The sequence below is a fragment of the Pinus tabuliformis genome, chromosome 1_1, assembly GCF_031772625.1.
Source record: "Pinus tabuliformis cultivar Carrire ecotype Pingquan chromosome 1_1, CPIR1, whole genome shotgun sequence".
Classification (NCBI taxonomy): Eukaryota; Viridiplantae; Streptophyta; class Pinopsida; order Pinales; family Pinaceae; genus Pinus; species Pinus tabuliformis.
In genome coordinates, this window is record NC_142297.1 from 955,854,646 (window position 1) to 955,878,850 (window position 24,205).

General features: G+C 40.2%; 1 protein-coding gene across 1 annotated transcript in view; it reads right to left on the bottom strand.

Annotated features, from left to right (window-relative positions):
• Positions 1-24,205, bottom strand: part of LOC149217662 (thiamine pyrophosphokinase 1-like) — a 293,604-nt gene that overhangs the window by 152,806 nt on the left and 116,593 nt on the right. The window contains exon 3 of the mRNA XM_089391396.1: positions 4,671-4,743. Within this exon, the coding sequence (XP_089247522.1) occupies positions 4,671-4,743 (73 nt within the window). The remainder of the gene's footprint in view (positions 1-4,670; positions 4,744-24,205) is intronic.

Consider the following 24,205-nt stretch of genomic DNA (forward strand, 5'->3'; position numbering starts at 1 on the left):
TCCTCCATGATGTCTTAAAGCTCCTCCTCGTCCTCCTTTTGCTCTTCTTCTTCTTGTTCCTCCTCTAATAGGTGCTTCCTCCATGATAGGGGCCTTAGACTCCACCCTCCACTTAGATAATACATCAATATTCTTTAAGGAAATGGCATCCACATCTAATGTTCTCTCCATTCACCTTAGCTAGAGTCAAAGATTGTAATGGACATGCATCAAATCATTGAGACATGAGAACTCCAACCTATAAGAGGGTCATCAAATATTTAATGTGTCATAATATATTAGAGAGTCATATATTACAATAAATGTAATTGCTCTGATTAAGTTCTAAGTTATAACTCGTTGCATTCTTTTGAGTGTGTTTTTTCAAGTATACTCCACTTGTGTGCACATTTGGAAGTGTTGCAGGTTTCACTGAGGATTGTGATGGCAAATTTCTATATATTTGGTGCCCTTGCACCATAGTTTCACTACCAAACATCTAAAAAAAATAAGAAAGAAACAGAACTGAACTATGTTTCATTATAGTGAAAAATAGAAAATAAAGAAAACATAATTAGACTTTACCCTTTCAAGCAAAACAAATAATTGGACTTGAAAAATCTAAATTTCTAAATTCTAATGACTTACATGGCCTCAAAGTGGCCCTTTCACAAATAGCATCATCGAAGCCAAATAGTCTAGTACCATCCTGATACCTCTCTATATCACAATTAATTGTGCTATGAATATCAACATCAAGTACCATCCTATGAAAACAAGCATGGAGCCCTTCCATCCCCTCGCGATCAAAATCAAGTTGCATATGTCGAAAATTGTGGGGCTAAGAAAAAATGTTACTACATGAATGGGTTGATGGAGCATCCCAATCAACCTACTATCAATCAAATCCCATAACATCATATGTCTACTAAACTCAGGGCTACCCTTTCCCACATAATAAGCCCGTATAGTTCCTTTGGAAAATTCGACCTATGCATGGCCTCATACAAATAGGCTATTGTGGGTTATCATTATCAACCAATGTCCAAATCTTTACCAAGGGTCACTAATTGAGCACACTTCTTCCACTCCATCCCAAAAGGAGTCGGTGTACACCAATGTAGCAATGGCTCTCTCATCCTCTCTCTTGCTATATGTACAATCATGCCACTCATCATAAACAAATATTTGCTTCAACTCAAACTGAAATTGAAGCAAAGGCTAAAGAGTAATGAAGTTGGTGGCAAAACGTGTTATTGAAGGACACCGCAACTCCTTGTTTCTGGTGCCTCTCCTCATGAGGCTAAAAATGAAAGCATGGTTTTATATGAATTTGGGGATGCTCCTAACCTAATCAATCACCTCCTTTCTGAAGGAAATTTTCCCCATATCCTATAGGATCAAATCAATACAATGTGCAATGCATGAAGTCCAGAAAATTGAGTGGTGTTTTTCTATAAACATCCTACCATCAGCCACATAATTAGTTGCATTATTTGCTATGATTTGCACCACATTATGCAAACCAATCTCTTAGAGGAACCCATCCATCAACTCATATATGAATTTTGCATCTTTTACATGTGTTGATGCATCCGCTGATTTGATAAGAATGGTACTTCTAGGACAATGTACCAAGAAATTTAGAAGGGTCTTAACCTTCCAATCTATCTAAACATTAGAGAGAACTTTGCATCCAAAGACCTAGTACTATTGCTTCAACTCCACCAATCTAGATTTCATATTCTTTTCTACTTCAAGAATTGGCCCCCACAACTCCTCATAGCCATAGGTAGTGCTTTTATACCCTGATCATACAATAGCAATGGCATCACACATCAACTGCCAAAATGATTTGTTTGTGGTGATGCTGAGAGGTAAGTCACTTCATAAAAGACACTTCCCCATAATCTTGTCTACCTTTTTCTTCTGCCTCTTTTTTAACACTGTCATGATGGAAGTTTGTGCTCCAACTCTGATTCGTGGAACAAAAAAACATGAGGACCTCCCTATAGATGAATCTGTGGAGTCCCTCCCACTGCCCTTAGTGGTAGATAGCCCTGAACTTCTAAATACACGTTCAGCCATGTTTATATCTACCTCTTCTTTCTTTCTATCCTTTGCGTGAATTGAATCATGCACAGTTCCCATAACCTCCACGTCAGATTCAAGACAAATCCCAACATCATGCCTAAAGATTTTAGCCAAATGGTATTTCAACCTACTAATCCCTCCCATCATATGCTGCCCACACAATTTGCAATTCAATCATTGTTGGTTTGTCCCATCTTTAGGTTCCCCATACTACCAAAATGGGTCCAAAGCCTTTGGCATTTTTCTGAGGAAATGGAAAGCTACAAAATTCAAACCTAAGGCACTAAAAACACAACAAAATGGCATTAAACCTCCAATAGAATAAAATAACAACCTATTGGTTTAGAATATCAAACCTCTAGATTATATTGTTAGCAATGAAAAATGACAGTAAGAGGTTGGATAAAAAAAATAAAATCAAGCTTGTTCCATAAAAATAAAAATAAAATAAACCCTTATGTTGTTTTATGGGCATGAAAATCATGGCAAAATGACCAAAAAAGGAAGTAAACATGCATAAATAAAAATAGTATTAACATATTGGGAGTTCAATACATACCTATGAATGGAAGATTCAACACTGGTTGGCAAATGAAATTGAACTCTTGCTCCACTAAAAAACCCTTGATAGTGATGATGATGGTTGTTTATGTATCTCCACAATGAATGATGATGATCACAAGCCCTCCTCCTGCGTTTTCCAAAAACCAAGAAACACAAATGGAGAAAATAAAACCCAAAAATTGCTTTAAGCCTCACAAGTTCCATCCATAGCCAATTTTTCGGGTCGTGACGAGATTTTTTCCCCAAAAAAATACGATATTTTGTTAAAATTGCAATGTCAAGTTTGAGGAAAAAATCATGATTTGTTCAAGCCAAAAAAATTGTCATTTTTCGGCGATGTGATCAACACTGGTCATAGGTTCAAGTCTGATCGAGTCCTTCAAGGTTACTAAACACACTTGCAAATGGGAAATGACATTGTCCTCAATCGAAATATTCTAAGGAAGAGGGGGGAATCCCGTGAAGTTTCTCTTAAAAAAAAATTAAAGCTTAGTGGGTTAGCTCAATCCATTCAAATGCATTGTTTCAATTCAAAGTTCATCATGAGGTTTCCAATTCTAGTCCAGCTGAGTATTGTGGGGTTACCGGTTGTTATTGTGGCATGGTTGAGCTTCCCTCCATCTGGATATTCCAGGGAAGAAAGGGAGATACCTAGAGGTTTTCTTTGACAAGAAAAAAGATCTTTATTGATATATCCTTTTATTTCATATAAATCATAATTCTTAGAAAATGATCCTTACCTAGAAAACTTCAATCACAAAATGCATACTACATTCACTTTTAACTGAGAAAAAAGTTGGAAGCTAGATTAATTGATAGTCACCAATAACAACTTTGTTTCCAATTCTCTCGATGAAACTAAGTGCAATGCCTCTAAAGTCCTCAACTCCTACTTACATTTTGAAAATATAAATTTATTTGTATCCACACATGAAGGGATATATAGCCTGAAAATTGAGAACAATCTTATTTATGCTATGTGCATAATATTTTCCCATAAAATTTCATGATTTTATACCTTAAAATTTATTACTAGAATAGAAAAAAAATTGTATCCCAGCGGAACCCATCAACCCGCCTGACATGTAACTACTAGTAAACCTCTGGGGTCTACAGCCTGTCCTCTCCGTTAACCGGGTCACAACCAGGGGGATTATGAACCTCGGATCTCTCAGTTTTCACAGATTTCGCATTACTTCAATCACCAATTGAGCTGCCTCACTGGGACACTAGAATAGAAACTTGGAACAAGCAACACATTTCTGTTTTTTTTTGGTTTATTGAACTACATTACTCTTCATTCTTTAACTTTGTCATTTCCTTCATTACTTACTAGAACATCTACAATCAGATATTTTAGAACAAAAGGCACCAAATAAACACAAATGGCCAATTATCATCAACTCAAGAGTCAAGACACAGCCACCAATTTGAGTGGCCAAGCCTTTCTCAATATATCATATCAAACATATTTCTAGTTTGGGATAAAGTAATAGTATCTTGACTGCTGTAATATCATTTTTGCCCACAAAAGCACCATTTTTTCTTGGGAAAACCTCATGGGGAGACTCAAGGAATGCTTCTGCACATTCTTGGATGGTATTTCTAGTAAACCCAGCTACATGGACTAGTGAAACTAGCCAAAATACCCAACAAAACCAGAATTCTTTGGGAAAATCTCATCCAACTCTCAAGCACTTAAGCAACAGTGAGATTGTTGGTACCTTTTCAACCCTAATCAATCCACAAGGGAAAACATGTCACAAGTAGGATTTGAACCTGGATGGGAAGGAGAACAAGTTCTTCTCTTAACCATCCAAGTTAGACCCAATTGACTTACCCCCAAAAGCACCTGCATAGTTCTTCAAGTATCTTTACAATCATGATTGTTCAATCTAACCTCAAACAATGCATGACTGAAAAATGCTGAAAATTTGAATCTAACAAGAAAATGTATTATTCATGCAGAAAAACAAAAGATAGGTTGCAGATATCATGATGTCTACACATTTCATTTATCTAAATGGACCTACCATGACATCATAGAATTCTCTGACTTCTGGCCGGATAGAATCCAAATCTCCTTTTATTACCTCAGGTTTGTACCTGGTTCGAGTAGAAATACCAGAATCAGCACAATAAAGAAGTAAACTCTTCCTAGATATTTCAGGCAACATGTAAGTTAAACAAAATCATAAAAAGCAGGACCAAAAAGACAAGAAATAGCCTTCAACAAAATTCCAATGGTACAATCTGAGTTCTCAATTATCAAACTTACTTTCTCTAAAAAGATCATCAGGCATTAAACTTGAATAACAGATGCCTTACACTGAAGACTATGCATGCTGCTACCAAATAAAAGAATCTAAAATGCTCAAAACACAACATATCTATACAACAAAAAATTTAACAACCAGGGATCCATTAAGTTGAGCAAATCATAGACTACAAAATAGTAGTAAATAGTCTGTCTCACACTCTCACTCTCTGTATATATAGATATATCAGTTTTACTTAGGTATGAATATGCACCCCCTGGGTACATGCTCTACATGGCAACGTTGTATTGGATATGTCGGTACACACTATGTACACCCAACCATCCCTGGAACGTGTCAATACATAGGGGATGCAGGAGAGCATGTTCACATCCCTAAAACCTACATCTTGGGTGCCAACACATACCCTGTGACATGAGGGATGCCCAGACATACCCTCTGCATGGGGCCGACACATTGCACCAATTTTTTTTTAAATAAATAAAAATAAAACATAATTCTACTCCCGCCTGCCCATCTCTGATGGGTCTCACCAATCGTCCTACTAGCTATTAGAATCCAAAAAAACCCTAAATCAAATCATAATGAGCATTTGCTTGTGTGTTTGTTGGTGTTGGGTGCTGGTTTGGAGTTAGGTAGTGTTTTGGTAGCTGAAAACTCATAACTGCGCTTGTTTTCAAGCATGTTACCACTAAATTCAACACTGTGAGCATTGGAGAAGCATTGTTGTGGCTTAAGTTTTACATAAAGTGGCACCTTTCCGTTGATTTTATACAGCAGCATTCGTATGTACTTGGAAACTTGTAACATCAGTATCTCTTTGTTGGTTTTACAGACAAATCCACCTACAATTTGCTGGAAGGTGATTCCTCAAGCTTGTGGAAGTGAATACAGGTTACAAAACTATTTTTCTAATTTTGTAATGTGCCCATATGCAAAGTTAGAACACTATTATTGCAAATACTGATTGTGAAATGCAAGTAATAGCAGAAAAGTATGTTAGAAGTAAGCTCAAATAACAGGAGCAAAGATCAAAATAGCTGCACAAAAATAAACAACATTCACCATGAGCACATTCATATAAGGTTGGAGGTTGCAACTGCACACCCAAGAGTGGAATTCACATACAGTCTCAAACACATTGAGGAGGACTTCTCCAATAGATCTCTGTTAAGAGATAAATCATAAAAGTATACTCCATTTATAGATAAATTTATAGAAAGAAAGTGGGGAAACTCCTATTTATACATAAAGAGCGTGATGCCCTGATATCTATGTCAAGAGATAAAAGTATACTCCATTTATAGAGAAATTTATAGAAAGAAAGCAGGGAAAATCCTATTTATACATAAAAAGAGTGATGCCCTGATTTGTCGCCTGTTACTGTTTAAATTAGTATGCTTGGCTAGTTCTGGCCAAGATGCCAAATGGTAAGCACAAAGGAGATGCACCCACTGTCACCTCAGTGCACTCCTCTCAATTTTGGCCAACTCCTAGAATTCCACGGGTGTTATCCCAAAATACACAAGCTTCACCAAGAGGCTTAGAATGACCAGTGCCTACAAACACACAAATGATGAAGGTAAGGAGTTAAAGAGAAACAAGAAACCTGATCTGATATATGATATTTAACTGCATGAAACACATACCAACAAAGAAAATACTCAATTTATGGATGACATAACCTTGAGAAAAGCACCAATATTGAGTAGAAATGCCCTTACCAATGTTGAAATTAAAAACCTTCAAGTTTATCTTTCGTTTGGGGCTGGAAATGATAATTTACCTTGCTGTTATACACCTGCAAATCTGCAGTTTTGAAGAAATCTACAGAAACCAGCAAGCAAATGCCCACTTTGGAGCCTCCAACAACCCTTAAAATGTGAAATAAACTTATGGTTATGGGTTTGAGCTGTTAGTAAACTGAAATATCAATCAAATGAGCCTACTAGCACTCCAAAAGACTACGTATTGAAATAGTTATTCAAATCTGGAAATTATCAATCAGTTTTTGGGGTACAATCCCCAAAGGCTGAAAAATAAAAGTGTCCCAATCGAGATAAAACCCGTTGCAATGTTTAGGACAGCTAAAAACACTTCCAAAGGTAAGTAATATTCAATTAAAATACTTCAGATATATTACTTGGGCTAAGAAAGGTTAGCGATAACCTTTCAAGAATCCCAAGGTAGATGATTTTACCAATCCTTGAGCTATAAGTGCTGAACATAAAATCAGATTGATAAAAATCACCTTCAAAACCCTCAACAAGATGTTAGAGAACCTATAAATGCTCAAAAAAGGAGGCCTGCTAACCTTCTTGATCTCCAAGGAATCATGAATTCCAAGATAAAGAATCTACATGCAAAAAATAATATGTCAAATCTTTTCTAGACAAAATGGTGAAGAGATTCACTTGTTTAGATTTTATTTTTGATGGATCTTTTTTTATTTTTTGAATCTTTTATATTCTTCTATTTTTAGGGGTTTTTTGAATTAATAAAATGATATAAATTGCAAAAATTTGAAAAAAAAATAGAGATGGTTGTTGGAATTAGGATTGTGCCTTATCTCCAATAGCACTGTGGAGTCAAATTGATGCACCTTTTAAGTTGTTTGATCAATGCTTGTGGACTAGGGCTAGTGGTGGAACCTTAGAAGTTAAATCATTTTGTTACTGCTCAAACTAGCAGGGGTCCTAGGAGGACATCATATAGAGCAACTACTAGGTCAAGGGAAAAAATGGAGCAATAGCCCACTGTCACCTCAGCTAAGGCTCCCTGCACTTTATGGACTTTCACCAATGGAAGGAGACCCAGTATGAAGGGGAATCACTACATGACTAGAACAATGAGAGGGCGAGTGGTTCCTAAGGCCTATTCACAAGAGATACTCAAAGATATGGCTTTCTTGTCCAGGAAGTGTGAAAATTCGAGAATCCCACCAGAATCAACTACTGCAACAATTGATTAAACTTCTCCTATTTGTTAATTACTGAAACAAATTATTTACTACTTCCTACAGCAAATATCGAAGCTAATACAACTGCAGCCTTCACTTAATTAATTAATTTGCCCAAAAGAAGAACAGAACAATAGAGAAATATTCACACAAGTGACACAGTATTTTTTGGACAAATGTCCCCGGAAAAACCCAATTTGGGAAAACCGGTGCAGCAGCTCTGAGGGTTTTATATTATTCAACAGCAGTTTCTGAATACAACTCTGGATGCCCTTCTGGCAAATCCAGTTACAAAGAAATAAACTGGCAGAAAAACTTAGTGAGATTACCTCACTCTACCTGGCAAGTCCTAGCTAATCCGGCAGTTGAACCAACTGTCCCCGACATCTTTACGCTGCCCCTGCGTCAGCCTCTAAGTCACTGCGTCAGCCCAACTGAGAATCGATCTGCCTTCACGAGCCTTTTCTAGCCCTCCTGGCTCAGAAACGATAGCTCCTTCAGCAAATTCGGACCTCTACGCTGGAAGCTGTTGCGCTGCTTTGCGTGGGGCCTGCGTGAGCCCTTCCTGGCTCTGCGTCACCCTCTCTACCCTCTGCGCTGCCTCCTTTGTGTGTCTTTCTGCCTCTCTGCTGAGTATTCTTGGCTCCGGAGAAGATCCTCCAGCCAAAACTCTCTCTACCCCTCTCTGCAACAGCTCACTATCGAAATTCACCCGGCAATTGCTCTGCTTCAAAAAATCGAACTTCTGAACTCTCTGTATGTTTTTCCAAGTGACCCTCAAGCTGCCTTAAATAATCTCCTCGTTGACATTCAACAGCCCATATTATAAGCTAATCAATCGCTAAGATCATTTCAACTTGATCCTTGTCTTCTTCTAAAAGTTACACCCACAGTTTATATTAATACCCTTTAATTATTTTATTTTCCTAAGTTTAGACTTATGGTCCCTTTAAAAATAATTAATTATTTTAATAAAACTGTTTATGGGTGGAATTTTCCAAAACGCTTTCTGTGTTCTTTGGAATACATGTGCCCAAGCCTCCCTGCAAAATTTGAGACTTAAAGTACATCCGATGCTACCAAAAATCAACACTCCTTCTTAGTGAGGAATGTGCTCTAGCAATGCCTTCAATCTAAAGCATCACATTGATTTCATAACGTCGTCCTCTACGCTGCTGATGTCTGACATGCTGTCCATAAATTGTTGCGCAAACGCTGCATCTGTACTGTGGCTGACTCTGCCACTGTCAACACTGCATCCGTACTGCAACTCCCTCTGAAATTTTGCATCCATGTTGCTGCTGGCACTACCACTGCCAACTACGCCTGCATTGCAAACTGCTACTGCTACTGCATCAGCAACGGAAAAACATCCCAAATTACTGAACTAACTGTGTTCAGTATGATGCCATGTGAATGTTGGAGCCTGACTGCTGCTAGTCTCTGCGTTGCTAGTTTTTGGTAGCACCACAAGTGCTCTAGCCCTAGAAATTGGTGGAGAGGCTAAGGCACATGAGTTTTAAAGAACCAAGAAACCATTTGGTGAAATTCTACCTGGATTGTATTTTATTAAAATAATTAATATTTTTAATGGGGTCCCTAAGTCTAAACTTAGGGAAATTAAAATATTAATGGGTATTAATCAAAATATGGGTGAGAATGATCTAAAAGGTGGATCAAGTCATGTTTTAATCTTATCTGTTGATTAGAGACTTAATCTCGACCGTTGAAGACTCAACAGGAAAAGTATAAAATGGAGGCTTGGGGTTCATTTGGAAACACAGAGAGAGAGAAATAATTGATCTAGAGTTCGATTTTTGGGGCTAGGAAGCTGAGAAATTTGAACTAAGTGATCATTCAGCGGCAAAGGGGCAGTGAGAAACCGGAAAAAGGAATTTCCAGAGAATACTGACAAAGAGGCGAAGAGAGCTTGTAGAGAGGCAGTGCAGTGGCCAGGATAGCTTACGCTAGGCTAGTCTGGGCCCACGCAGCCCTGACACAGAGCCAGAAGGGCCAGCGCAGAGCAGAAAAGTTGTCTGTCATGCAGAATCCAGAACTGTCGGGAACAGCCGAAACTGCCGGAATAGTCGGGATAGCTGACGCAGAGGGCAGAAGAGGTGACGCAGAGCCTAAAAGACTGAGGCAGAGCCTACACAGGTCCAATGCAGAAATAGTTGGGGTTAGCCAGTCTTGTGTCGGATCAGTCAGAATTCTGCCAGGTGAAGTGAGGTAAAACTCACTCAGATTTTCCGCCAGTATTTTCTCTGTAAAGGATTGCTAGATGAGCATCCTAGATTTGTATTCAAATATTTCTCCTGCATAATAATAAACCCTCAGAGTTGTTGCACCGATTTTCCCGCATTGGGTTTTTCCGGGGACTATTGTGTCCAAAAATAAGTGTGTCCTATGTATCTTGTTCTTTGCTCTGTTTTCTGTTTCATGAGATCAAATATTTAATTAGTGTAGGCTGCAGAAGTAATTTGCTTCAATATTCAAAAGAATAACTTGATGAATGTAATTTAAAAATCAAGTAGGTGAAGTAGATTCAGATTTGCTGCAGTAGGGGTTCCTTCCAGTGTAGGAATTTTCACATGGTATCAGAGCATTTGATTTTGAAACAGGAAGAGCAGATCTAGTGTTGAGCAGTGAGGTCGAAAGCTGCACTTGGCAGCAATTCGAATCCCCTTGAAGGGATTGTGCAGTCCTTGCCGGGAAGCAAATCCGAGGAAATCTCTCTCTGAGTGAGACGACAGAGAGGTACGATTTCCAGTTCGTGAGTTTGCAGAGGCAAAGGGAGTGACGCAGAGCCTCAGCGCAATGCTTGAAGGGTGCAGTTTCTGCCGAGGCAGAAATCCGCTGGAAAAGAACGAAGACACGTAGAAGGGGAATTTTCTCCTCAGAGAACTTTCCGCCAAAAAGTTCAAATTTCTCACTTGCTGAGCAGTTGAGCAGTGCTAAGCAATGACTAGAGGAGTCAGTTCGACAGTTGGGTGAGATGGCATCGCATGGGCTTAGAGATCAGGACAGGTTGGAAGGAGCTTCCAACTATGTCATATGGAAGACCAGAATCTTAGCTGTTTTGGAGGAATATGATCTCGAGGCCTACGTCAATAGTGTTGTAGTTGTTCCTACTGACAACGATCAAAAGAAGAAGTACAAGGCCGAGTAGGGGAAGGCAAAGAGGCTCATTCTCAATGGAGTTTGAGATCATGTGGTCTCACACTTGTAGGGAAAGGATACAGCCCGAGAGATGTGGGAAGCCTTGTCTTCTTTGTATGAAGGCTCTTCTGAACAGCGGAAGATGTATTTTGAGCAAAAGTTGCAGCGGACTTTGATGCAAAAAGGAGAAGGGGTGATCCTCTATCTTCAGCGTCTTCAGGACACTAGACACCAGCGTGCTGCAGTGGGGTCCACTCCTCAACCAACCGCAATGGTGAGGATAGCCCTTAATGGAGTCTCCAATGAATGGCGAGTTTTTGTCCAAAGCATATTGGGCAGAGAAAAACTACCTTCATGGGAGGAGATGTGGGCGACTCTTCAACAGGAGGAGTTAAAGAGGGACCTAGTGAAGGTCAACCTCAGTGGCAACAGTGCGAGTGGCACAAAAACGAAGGAGAAGGAGGAGAACGCAACTCTAGCATCAAAGGGATAGCAGAAGCCGAAGCGAAAGAAGGACATTTCGAAGGTAAAATGTTTCAGTTGTGGCAAGATGGGCCACTATGCATCCCAATGTCCTTTGAGGAAAAAGGATAAGGATGAGAAACATGATCCTAAGGCTGCTTCAACAAAGATTGACGAGGATGAGTTTGCCATGAGTGCCTGCACATCTCCAAGTGAGAGATGGGGCGATATTGAGTTGTAGTCGGGAGGACTACATGTGGGCAAGATCCTTGAGGAGTCCACCTCTTGGATCAATTCCTTGCTACGGGAGCCCAAGATTCAGCAGTAACGAGATAGACTTAGTGTCAGATGATGCAGTGGAGTGTTTGGAGGACAGATGCAGTAATTGGGGACCAGAGACTGATCAGCGCAGAGCAAGGTTTGCAACAGTGCAACAGTCAGCAGCAGCGCAAAAGATTCAGAGGGTCAAAATCAGCAGCAATCAGATTCCAACATTCATTGTATTATGTTGAACACAGTCAAGTTCAACTAATTTTGGATGTTTTTCAGTTGCTTCTCTCAGCAACTGAGTTGCAGTACAGATGCAGTGTTAGCAGTGGCAATGCTAGTAGCATCGCAGAGGCAGTGTTTGAGAGGAAGTTGTAGTATAGATGCAGCAATGGCAGTGGCAGTGTCATGGGCAGCAGTACAGATGCAACAACAGCACAGTATTGGTGGCAGCAGCAGTGCAAAAAGGAGGTGCTTCAGAAACAGAGAAGCATGCAAGTGGACATTGTTGCTAGAGCACTTTCCTTGCTAAGAGGGAGTGTTAGTTTTTGGTAGCATTGGAAGTTATCTAGCCTTGAAAATTGGTGGAGAGGCTAAGGCACATGAGTTCTAAAGAACCCTGAAACCGTTTGGTGAAATTCCACCCGAATTGTATTTTATTAAAATAATTAATATTTTTAATGGGGTCCCTAAGTCTTAACTCAGGGAAATTAAAATATTAATGGGTATTAATCAGAATATGGGTGATAATGATCTAGAAGGTGAATCAAGTCATGTTTTAATCTTAGCCGTTGATTAGAGACTTAATCTTGGTCGTTGAAGACTCAACAGAAAAAGTATAAAATGGAGGCTTGGGGTTCATTTGGAAACAGAGAGAGAGAGAGAGAACTGATCTGGAGTTCGATTTTTGGGGCTAGCAAGCTGAGAAATTCGAACTGTGATCATTTAGCAGCAGCAAGGCAGTGAGAATCCGGGAGGACTTTCCGAAGAATACTGACAGAGAGGCAGAGAGAGCTTGTAGAGAGGCAGTGCAGTAGTCGGGAGAGCTGACGCTGGGCCAGTCTGGGCCCACACAGTCCTAACGCAGAGCCAAAAGGGCAGTGCAAAGCAGAAAAGTTGCATGTAATGCAGAATCCAGAACTATCAGGAACAGTGGAAACTGCCGGAACAGCCGAGATAGCTAACACATAGGGCAAAAGAGGTGACGCATAGCTGACACAGAGCCTATGCAGGGCCAGCATAGAAATAGTCGAGGTTACCCAGTCTTGTGCCAGATCAGCCGGAATTTTGTCAGGTAAAGTGAGGTAAAACTCACTCAAATTTTCCGTCAATATTTTCTTTGTAAAGGATTGCTAGATGAGCATCCTAGATTTGTATTCAGATATTTCTCCTGCATAATAATAAACCCTCAAAGCTACTGCACCGGTTTTCCCGCATTGGGTTTTTCCAGGGACTATTGTATCCAAAAATAAGTGTGTCCTATGTATCTTGTTCTTTGCTCTGCTTCCTGTTTCATGAGATCAAATATTTAATTAGTGTAGGCTGCAGAAGTAATTTGCTTCAATATTCAGAAGAATAACTTAATGAATGTAATTTAAAAATCGATTCAGATTTGCTGCAGTAGGGGTTCCATCGAGTGTAGGAATTTTCACATGCGCGAACCCTCTAAATCTACTGCGCTGCTACTAACCTCTGCTCAGTGCCATCTACACTGCTGCCAACTTTGTTGTGCATTGTTCAGTCTCTGGCGCTCCTAGCCACTGCAACTGTCTCTCCGACACTCCTCGACAACATCCAACACTAGTCCATCTTGCTACTTCTGATCTGGGCTCCCGTAGTAAGGAATTGATCCAAGAGGTGGGCTCCTCAAGGATCCTGCCCATCTGTAGGTCTTTCGAACTACAGCTCCAAATCATCCCACCTCCTCCTAGATGTATCTCGGTTGTCATGGCGAACTCCTCCTCCTCGATCTTCGTGGGCGCAGCCTTCAAATCGTGCTTCTCATCTTTGTCCTTCTTCCTGAGAGGACATTGAGTTTCATAGTGACCCATCTCACCACACCTGAAGCACTTTATCTTCGAGATGTCATTCTTACATCTCCGCTGCAGGGCTGCATTATCCTCCTCCTCCTTGGGCTTCGACCCACTGCTGTTGCTTCCGTCAAGCTTACACTTGACCAAGTCTCTCCTCAACTCCTCTTGCTTGAGAGTTGCCCACATCTCATCCCAATTCGGCAAAGTCGCCCTACCCAGGATACTTTGGACAAAGACTTGCCACTCATCTAAGACAGAATTGAGGGCCAGTCTAACCAACTCTGAGTCTTGAGGTGTAGACCCCACAGCAAATAACTCATCACAGGTCTCTTGAAGCTTCGTGAGGAATGGATCCACACGCTCCCCCTTCTGCATCTAAGCAGATCTCAGCTTCTACTCCAAGTACATCTTCCACTGCTCGGAAGATCCCTAATATAGCGTAGACAATGCATCCCACATCTCCTTAGCAGTCCCTCTACTAGCAATGTGATAGACAACATGATCCTTCACTCTGTCGAGGATCATTCTTTTTTCCTTTGCCATTTCAGCTCGGTACTTCTTCAACGGATCTGCATCTGCAGGCACAACCACCACGCTGTCGACATATGTCTTGAGGGCATGCTCATCTAGAAGGAATGACATCCTTGCCTTCCAGATGACATAGTTGGATGCTTCGTCCAACCTATCTTGATCCCTCAATCCACTGGTTGCCATTTCTGCCACAAATGTCGAAAATATCCTCTCTGGTTCTTACTGCTGTTGCTCAGCCAATAAGAAATTGGACTTCTTGGCTACTGAGGAAAACTTCCCTCACTGTGCTTCTCTTCTCTTCTGACGTCTTCTGCCCAGCAAAACGGCCTGCAGAAAAACTGCGTCCCACCAATGTTTCCTCACGCTGAGGCTTCAGCGCTGCTCGCTCTGCCATGGCAAACTTTCGAATTGGGAGTCCTTCCTCTCTGTCGACTCACTTAGAGAGAGACTACCTCGAAAATCAGCCCTCCGGCTAGGACTGTGCAAACCCTCTGGGGTTTCGAACTGTTGCCTCCTACAGCAATTCGACTTCCTTCTTTTGCTCAGCGCTGGGTTCTCTAGCACTGTTCTTCTTGCTTCACCTGCACTACCTTTGATACCATGTGAAAAATCGAGAATCCCACCCGAATCAACCACTGCAACAACTGATTAAACTTCTCCTATTTGTTAATTACTTAAAGAAATTATTTACTGCTTCCTATAGCAACTATCGAAGCTAATACAACTGCAGCCTTCACTTAATTAATTAATATGCCCAAAACAAGAACAGAACAATAGAGAAATATTCACACAAGTGACACAATATTTTTTGGACAATTGTCCCCAGAAAAACCCAATGTGGGAAAACAGTGCAACAGCGCTGAGGGTTTTATATTATTAAGAAGTAGTTTCTAAATACAACTCTGGATGCCCTTCTAGCAATCCAGTTACTAAGAAATAAACTGGCAGAAAAACTTAGTGAGATTACCTCACTCTACCTGGCAAGTCCCGACTGATCCAGCGATTGAACCAACTGTCTCGCGCTATCTCTATGCTACCCCTGTGTGGATTCTGCATCAGCCTCTAAGCCACTGCGTCAGCCCAACTGAGAATCGATTTGCCTTCAAGAGCCTTTTCCAGCCCTCTCAGCTCAGGAACAACAGCTCCTTCAGCAAATTCGGACCTCTGCGCTAGAAACTGTTATGTTGCTCTGCGTAGGGCCTGCACAAGCCCTTCCTGGCTCTGCGTCACCCTCTACCCTTTGCCTTGCCTCCTCTGTGTGTCGTTCTGCCTCTCTGCTGAGTATTCTTGGCTCCGGAGAAGATCCTCCAGCAAAAACTCTCTCTACCCCTCTCTGCAACAGCTCACTATCGAAATTCACCCGGCAATTGCTCTGCTTCAGAAAATTGAACTTCTGAACTCTCTGTATGTTTTTCCAAGTGACCCTCAAGCCTCCTTAAATAATCTCCTCGTTGACATTCAACGGCCCAGATTAGAAGCTAATTAATGGCTAAGATCATTTATGTTTGATCCTCGTCTTCTTCTAGAAGTTACACCCATAGTTTATATTAATACCCTTTAATTATTTTATTTTCCTAAGTTTAGACTTAGGGTCCCTTTAAAAATAATTAATTATTTTAATAAAATTGTTTTTGGGTGGAATTTCCCAAAACGCTTTCTAGGTTCTTTGGAATACATGTGCCCAAGCCTCCCTGCAAAATTTGAGACTTAGAGCACATCCGATACTACCAAAAATCAACAGGGAGCAAGGTGATATGCTCTCTAGGAAGAGCTAAGAGGATTCTCGAGGCTAGGGTTTGGGAATCTATCTAGCAAAGGTGATTCCTAGGTCTGGAGATCCTTATGGAGAATTGGTCTTTGTGAGATCTTTGTGGAATTGATGTCAATAGGTTGTGGGACCACACAGGACCAAACGGACCAAAAATTAGGTCAAGGGTATGGAGTTGATCACCCAAAGAGGGGCTTGACCTAATTAGGGAGGTGAAGAGGATCAAAGGACAAATTTTCTTTGAGGTTTGAATTCAATAATCCTAATGAGGACACTACCCGAGGGAAAACTAGGGCAAGAAATGGTCCTTGAGCTAGGGCTTACTATATCTCAAGATCTCACTATCGGATTTGCTTCAAATTTGGAGGGCCTCTAGAGAAAACCTCAACATAGTTGTGTACCAAAAATCAAAGTGTTTGGATGGGTAGGTTGTGAGATAATTGATGCCCTAGGTGACCTATGTAGGTTGGGCCTAGAAAAAGTAGGAGGTGAAAAGAGTGTTGAAAATGATCACCAATGGAGGATCAGTGCCTTGTTGTTTGGGAGAGATGGAGTCAAGGAAAATTTATGGTTTGGGAAGAATTCACCCAGTCAAGGAGGCCTTCAACAACTTCGCATGGCATTTAGAGCATGAGAACAGCTGCTGCGAGGATTTTATACTTTGGTTTGCAATAAATGATGACTTATCAAGATGTATTTAACATAAATTATCTCTAGGAACATTCATACACGAGCCATGACATAACACAACGCTATAAAGAACAGAAATTCCCACAATTTCATATAGAGCAGTAATAAATTTCAAACTTGTATAGCAAAAATCTCGGCAACATTCATGTGACAAAAGCAAATGACAAGAATAAGCATTAAAAGAGTACTTACATGTATAAAAGAGTATATCCAATCATCAAATTATGCCAATAATGAAGCTCCAAGATGAGAGAGATATCCAAACATCAAAATTCATCCATAACATCCAAACTCGTCCTCCAAAAGGGATAGCAGAAATTTCACAAGAACACGGGTGGGACTACTGCAATCCAAGTGATGATCGTGAAAATGAATTAGCTCACTTCTATTTATACACTCTAATGAATTCGATTTAGCTAAATTGGCCTAATTTAGCCCCTTAAATAAAATAATGTTCATAATAACAATACTTTTGGTGACAATCCCACCAAATAGCTCAATAACATAAGAATAAGCCTCTAAAGAGGGTCTAATGATCAATAGAGTGAGTCCTTGGGCCTTTGAGGAGACCTAATGAAGTCCAAGGGGTTCCATGATGTAGAAATGGACTCCAAACATAGTGGACAAGGGGTTGGCCCCATGTTTTCCAAGCAAGAACCTGTGGTACTCCCAAGTGGGTGTGGGGGCACAAGGACATCCTCGTGGGTCTCCAAGTGGATCGAAAATGCCTATAGACCATCTGTAAGGGCTAGGATGGTGATGTAAGCCCTCCCTCTACAATGGGAGACATTCTCTAAACCCTGGAACATTTGCCAAGTGTGGAGCCGGCTGAGCATGGTGAACCAAGTGCATCATCCTCATCCAAAAGGTGGAATAGGAGCAATCAATGATTGGTGTTGGGCATCCATGAAGTAATCTCTGCTATGGTGGATGCCCATGGCTCTCAACGCTCACTCTACAAGTGCCAATATGGCCATCTAAAGGGCTAGTACCCCGTATAGGGAGACCAAGCCCCAAATGAAGACCCGCCTGCAATCCTGCATAAGATCCAATGTGTCCTCTTGACTTCTAATACAACAAGTCATTAAAATAATCAAGTAATAAAGCTTACAAGTCATGGGATCAATGGGGCTCTTCATGGTAGCATGCCCTTCCATAGTGGGCTTTGGCATGTACAAGTGTTTCCAAGCTCAATAGGGGGTTAACCAAGGACCCTATTAAGTGGTTTCAACCTCTAAAAGAGGTGATATGTCCATGTTACATTGCTTAAGTGGTAGGTGGAAAATGATATAATAATGGAATGGAGTGGAGATTAGGGGAATCATTCAGACCACATGTTAAGGTGCAAGGGTAGCTCTAATAAGGGAAATCCACACTTGGGTATATGAGTGTGGGAGGGAGCAAATTGCGGTACATGAGTTATGTCGACCTTTGTTTTTCCACCCTTTTTCATATGCCTTCTGCCTTTGATTGATTTTTCTTCATAACTGCTTGGGACTCCAAGGGATGGAGAGCATGATGTGTAATATGTAGCAGTGGATACCCCCTTGAGGTGGGGCAGTTCATTGCCCACCGGGGGGGACAATCATGGGTTCCTTAATGATGGAAGGGACTCATCTAGGGCTCATGGGAACCAGGGTGGTGGCCATGGATAAGGGGTAGAGCTCATGTTTGGCTTTTGCCGACATGCTAAATTTGTTTGTCCCGACCGTCTTTTGCATTTTGTGGTACATTTCTTGTTGAGAGTGGCCAAATAATGCTTTTTATTTTCTCTTTAGCTGCATCAACCTTTGGGGCATCGTTCCAGGCCCGACCCAAGGTGTGGACAAGGGGAGGGGGAGACTAACCCTATGTGGACCCAATGGACACATGTGGACCTGTATAGGAAAAGAGATGAATGGGGCTAAAATGATTGGAACAGGAGTAATGTAGGTGGTATCGGGAAACGAGACCACGCAACCAAAATTGAGGTTTCCCATGTAGTGCCATCCCTAGAGCTAATGGCCAGTAAAGGAGATCCCACGGGAGTAGGATACAAGGCTAACCACGAAATTGGGTAGTGGAGACGAGTACAAACCTAACCCAGTCTTTCTACTGAAACCCCCCACCAATCTATGCCCATGAAAAGTAAACAAAATTACTCAACCAAACCAATGAAAATCCATATTGTTTGGGGTCGAGAGGCCCACCTTCAAACATACATTCATAACAGATGGGCGAGGGACGACATGGTTGGCTCAAGTGGCAGAGAAAATGGCACATCGAGCTATCTGAGCGCTACAAGGGGTTGTTGGCTGTCGACTGAGGGCCATCTAGGAGAAAAAATTTCTCCTATGCATACTACTCACAAGTGGTGGGTCACACATCTCAAGCCCAATCAAGAACAAATTATGAAACCAAGCCATACTAGAAGGGATTCCACTTAGGAAAAATCCTTAAACCAATAAATCAACTATGATATAAAATAGATTGAAACCCTTGATGAGAAGCCTTAGGGTATTGCCCAACAAGGAGAGACAAACCTTACCTTACACCGACAAGAGAGATGTGAGAGTAGAAACCCTAGATATTCCTTTCCAAGTGACAAAGTTTCCCTTCAAATGGATCGATCTAATTAGCCTTGTAGTAGTATTTAGTTATCCACAAATTGCCTTAGAAAAATATTTGATATCAACCAAGAAAGAAAAACTCCAAGATGAACAACAAAGCTTTAATGAAAAATAATCACATTATGGTGATCTTAACAATTCACAACAATTTGCTAAGGAGGGTGTGCTCTCTATTTATAGATGAGGCTCTCAACATCTATCCTCCTTTTGCTCCCAAAAAGGGGGACTTTACATCCACAATAAGCTTGGAGATTAAGTCAAATTACAAAATTTTCTTTTTCATTGCTTAAAACCCTTAAAGAAGAAGAGACATCCCATCAAAGGAGGTTTGATTTGACAAAAAGGAAGGCCGATTTAGCCTTAAGTGTTGAAATTTTTAAGTCTATCTGTTAGAAATTTAATCTGTATTCTTCTGGTTTATTTCTTCTACTTGTTAAATTCGAACAAGTTATTTAAAACATATAAATAATGAAATAAACACAATACAGTCTCAACATCTACAGATCATCAGCTGAAAGAAAACAAACACACAAGTGACATCGTTATTTTTGGACAAATGTCCCCAGAAAAACCCAATGCGGGAAAATCAGTGCAGCTATTCTGAGGGTTTATTATTATGCAGTATTTCCTTGAGTACAACTGGGTGCCAAACTGGCTCACCCGACAGAGAAAAATAACCGGCAGCAATACCTCTCTATTCAGAAACAAGTATTCAGAAAACCTATCCCACGAAACCCTCTCCAGTAACTCTGAAGCTCTGCGCTGGCCCTTTTGGCCTCTGCGTCAGCCCTCTGAGGCACTGTGCAGCCTCTGGGAGCCTCTGCGTCACTCCAACTGACCTCTGCGTGGATGACGCAATCCCTTTGGCCTCTACGTTGTCTTGTTGGGCTCTGCATGGCCTACTCTAGCTGTTGCTTCTCACTCTCTGCCTCTATGCTGGTCTCTCGGCACTGTCTCTGCCTCTCTGTCAATACTCACTACCCCTCGCTGCTGATCACTATTTTCACTTTTCTTAGCAACCCCGCTCTAGCAAAACGAATGACTGATCACTCTAGTGTATCTTCCAACTGACCCTCAAGCCTCTTATACTTTTCCCGTTAGTCCTTCAACGGCCGAGATTAAATCTCTAATCAACGGCTAAGATTAGATTTGGCTTGATCCATGACTTTTGGAACCTTCTAACCCAGTTTTATATTAATACCCATTAATATTTTATTTTTCCTAAGTTTAGACTTAGGAATTCCATTAAAAATATTAATTAATTTAATATCTCCCAAACCGGTAAGAATCTGCCCAAACCATTTCTGGGTCTTTGAGATCTCATGTGCTTTAGCCTCTCCACCAATTTTCATGGCTAGGGCACATCAGATGCTACCCCAAATCAACACTCCCTCTTAGCGAGGACTATGTTCTAGTAATACTCCACACTGAGCATCACTTTGATTATCCGGCACCAATACCTGTGCTGATGCTAGGACTCCTTGCCCAACATCCTCTGCACTACTGCATCCTGTACTGCTACCCATGGCCTTGCCACTGCCACTGTTCCATCCGTACGGTAGCTCCCTCTACATCCATGCTTCTGCTGGTCCATCCTCCCAACACTACATTTGCACTGCAACCCCCTTTCATCATGCTACATCGTGCTACTGCACTTCAACTCAGTTACTAAAAATTAAGTAACTGATCCACCCAACTTCTAACATCCCTGTCAGGCTAGAAACACTCCCAATGCTGAAGCTCCCTCTGCTGCTAACAAGTCCTCCCTCAACTCACCTTTGCGCTGCTGCAACAACTCCCTGCATCTCGCATCGCTACAACTCTCTTTGTGCCATCCTGCACCGTTGCAACACTCCCATGCCTCTCGCACTGTTGCAGCTTGCTAGCCTCGCGCTGCCCGGGGACTCCTACACTGTAGCACTCTTCGTCGCTTCATCCGCATTCGTCTCTACCGACATCCACTAGTCCCACTACTCTCTCTTCGGGGCTCCCGTAGCAAGGTATAATCCAAGAGTTTGGGTACCTCAAGGATCCTGCCCCTCATCGCCTGTAGTCCTCCTGACTACAACTCGATGTCTCCCCACCTCTTCTCTAGAGGTACATGAGCACTCATAGCACAATCGTCATCCTCCTCGACTTCTTTCTCTGCCTTCGTTAGCGCTTCCTTAGAGTCAGACGCCTCTCCCTTGTTCTTCTTCCTCGAACACTGGTTCGCATAATGACCCAGTTCCCCACAGTGGAAGCATTTGACCTTGGAGAGGTCCTTCTTCTTCCTCTTTGTAGGAACCGAACTAATTTAAAGAGGCATTACTGAAACTAAAAAGATTGACTGAAACTGTAAAGATTGTAAAGGAGTTTTAAAGAGCCATCTATCCTGAACAGAGTATGAAAGCTTGTGAACCTGATCTAAATTTATACAAAACTTCGTATATCTAATTGATTGATTCGATGAGAATTACTTACCTCCTCTGCTGCGGATGAAGATGCTTCAGAACTTCTCCAATTCGCTCCTGTTACCAAAAGACCGAAACCACCCAGCCAAACCAAGTACAACTTAGATACTCAGTCCAGTATGCTTCTCAATTGATGCAAACTCTTCCCCCGTGCCCAGAAACTTCAGAACAAGAAAGACTCAATTGTTCCTGATGATAAACTCTGTATACAAATTTTCCTCCTATTTCTTCTCCCCCTTCCTCCAACCGTCTCTTCCTTCTTATAAGTTTCCATTTACCGACTTCCTCCATCTCCGTGTCCAAGTTATGATACGTGTTGATTTTTTATAAACAAAATCTGATTTTATTTTATTTGAATATCTTAATTTGAAATAAAGTTTATTTATTTATTTTAATGATTTAATTTTAATTTATTTAATTTTTAATTTTTAATTTTATTAATTTTATTTAATTTCATAAATTTTAATTTACTATAAGTGGGTCATTACATACATCCCTCCTTCCAAAAACTTCGTCCCGAAGTTAGGGTTTCTAAAATATATTAATGATTATTATGAGTATATAGGTCTTTATATTACAAAATTGAATTTGTTTTCTTTAATATTTTTAATATTTTACAACTATAATATCCATGTTCTGCCTCAGTTGGTTTTCAATTATTCTATAATCACCCTATCCTTCATAATCTCTTCCGCTTCCATCATTTCCGTCCTCTACTAGAGTATGCCATGGCGTCAATTATACTGACCTAACCATTCATAAACTCCAAGGATAACAGCATCGGCTATACCGACCTGATCCCTAATAAGCATTCGGCAATCATCATTACACGTCTAGGGGAGCGTGACTCGCACAGTCCTCCCATGACTCCAAGGTTCGGAGGATAAACGATGGGCAACACCTCCACCCCTCCCAATAGAATCAGGGTTAATACCCTATCATGGAATCTCTTTGAACCTTAATTGTTCTGAAGTTTTTGTCATCGCGTGGTCATTTTGGTAACAGATATTATCTGCAATCACAAACACTTGTCCATGCATTTATAAAATGTGCATTAACATATTCAAAACAAATAGCTTATATATAATTCATACATGTCAACTACAATGTAACATACTTTGCCATATTCTATTCATGTCATTAGCTTTCATATTAAAATGTAATCATTCTTTGATTTCTATCTCATCAATCATATTGATATGCATAAATGAAACAAAATTATAATATCTTGATTCCCATTAGAAGCAAAATTACGCAAATATTTAAACTTTACTTTGATAACTATGATTTAGTAAGATTAATAACATATTCCGTCTTGGTATCCATGTACTAGCAGAATTAAACAAATATCATGTCATAAAAGTTCATGTTTATATATGGTCATTCTAAAATAGCTCTGAGTCTTTGCTTTACAGTAAAGTAAATATATACAAAACATGGTTTAAAGTTCTTCAAAATTGACACAAGTTGGGGTATTTTTGACACATGTTCTCCGTATCTTCCCAAGTAGCTGATCCAGGACTATACTTGTCCTACTGGACCTTAACTTGGTCTACCAAACGATTCATGAGTTGTCGAACTCTATGTTCCAATATACATAATGATTCGACCAAAATCGTTGCCTCATCTAACTTATAATGGATGGTACACTAAATTTCCAAAATACCACTTATCTAAAACTTTGTGGAAATAGATATTAGTATTCCATCTCTAGATCAAAATACCTTATTCTAAGTTGAAGTACACTCATGAATTTTACACTTCTAAGTATAACATTTTATCATTGTATAGGTACTATAACAATTCTTTGATCATTTGTAAGAATGAAAGTGCTACTCTTTTACCTAAAATTCAATATGAACCGTTTTAAATTTAATAAACTTATGAATATCAAATATTAATACCACACAACTTTCTTGTAACAAGAATATTTGAAATTGTATAATAACTTTTATATAGGTTTATTTTTATGTACCAAGTATAAAACAAACATGTGTATTTACATGCATTACGGGTAATAGGTATAAATCATGATCTCTAAATCAATATATATAAAAACATGATATAAGCCATACCATATAACAAATATATGACTATATTTCCTACCTTCACATATCCCTAACAAATATATGACTATATTTCCTACCTTCACATATCCATATTATAAATCTATACACTATGATAAACACATGCCTACATCGGGTCACACGTTTTATGTCATCACAAATACATCCCATATCCTTTAAGAGTCACATTTCATGCATTATTACAATTATATTTTATATTATTTAATACTTACGTTACATACCATCACCTTTAAGTTCTTATGTCACCATTTGTATTCATTAATCATACATG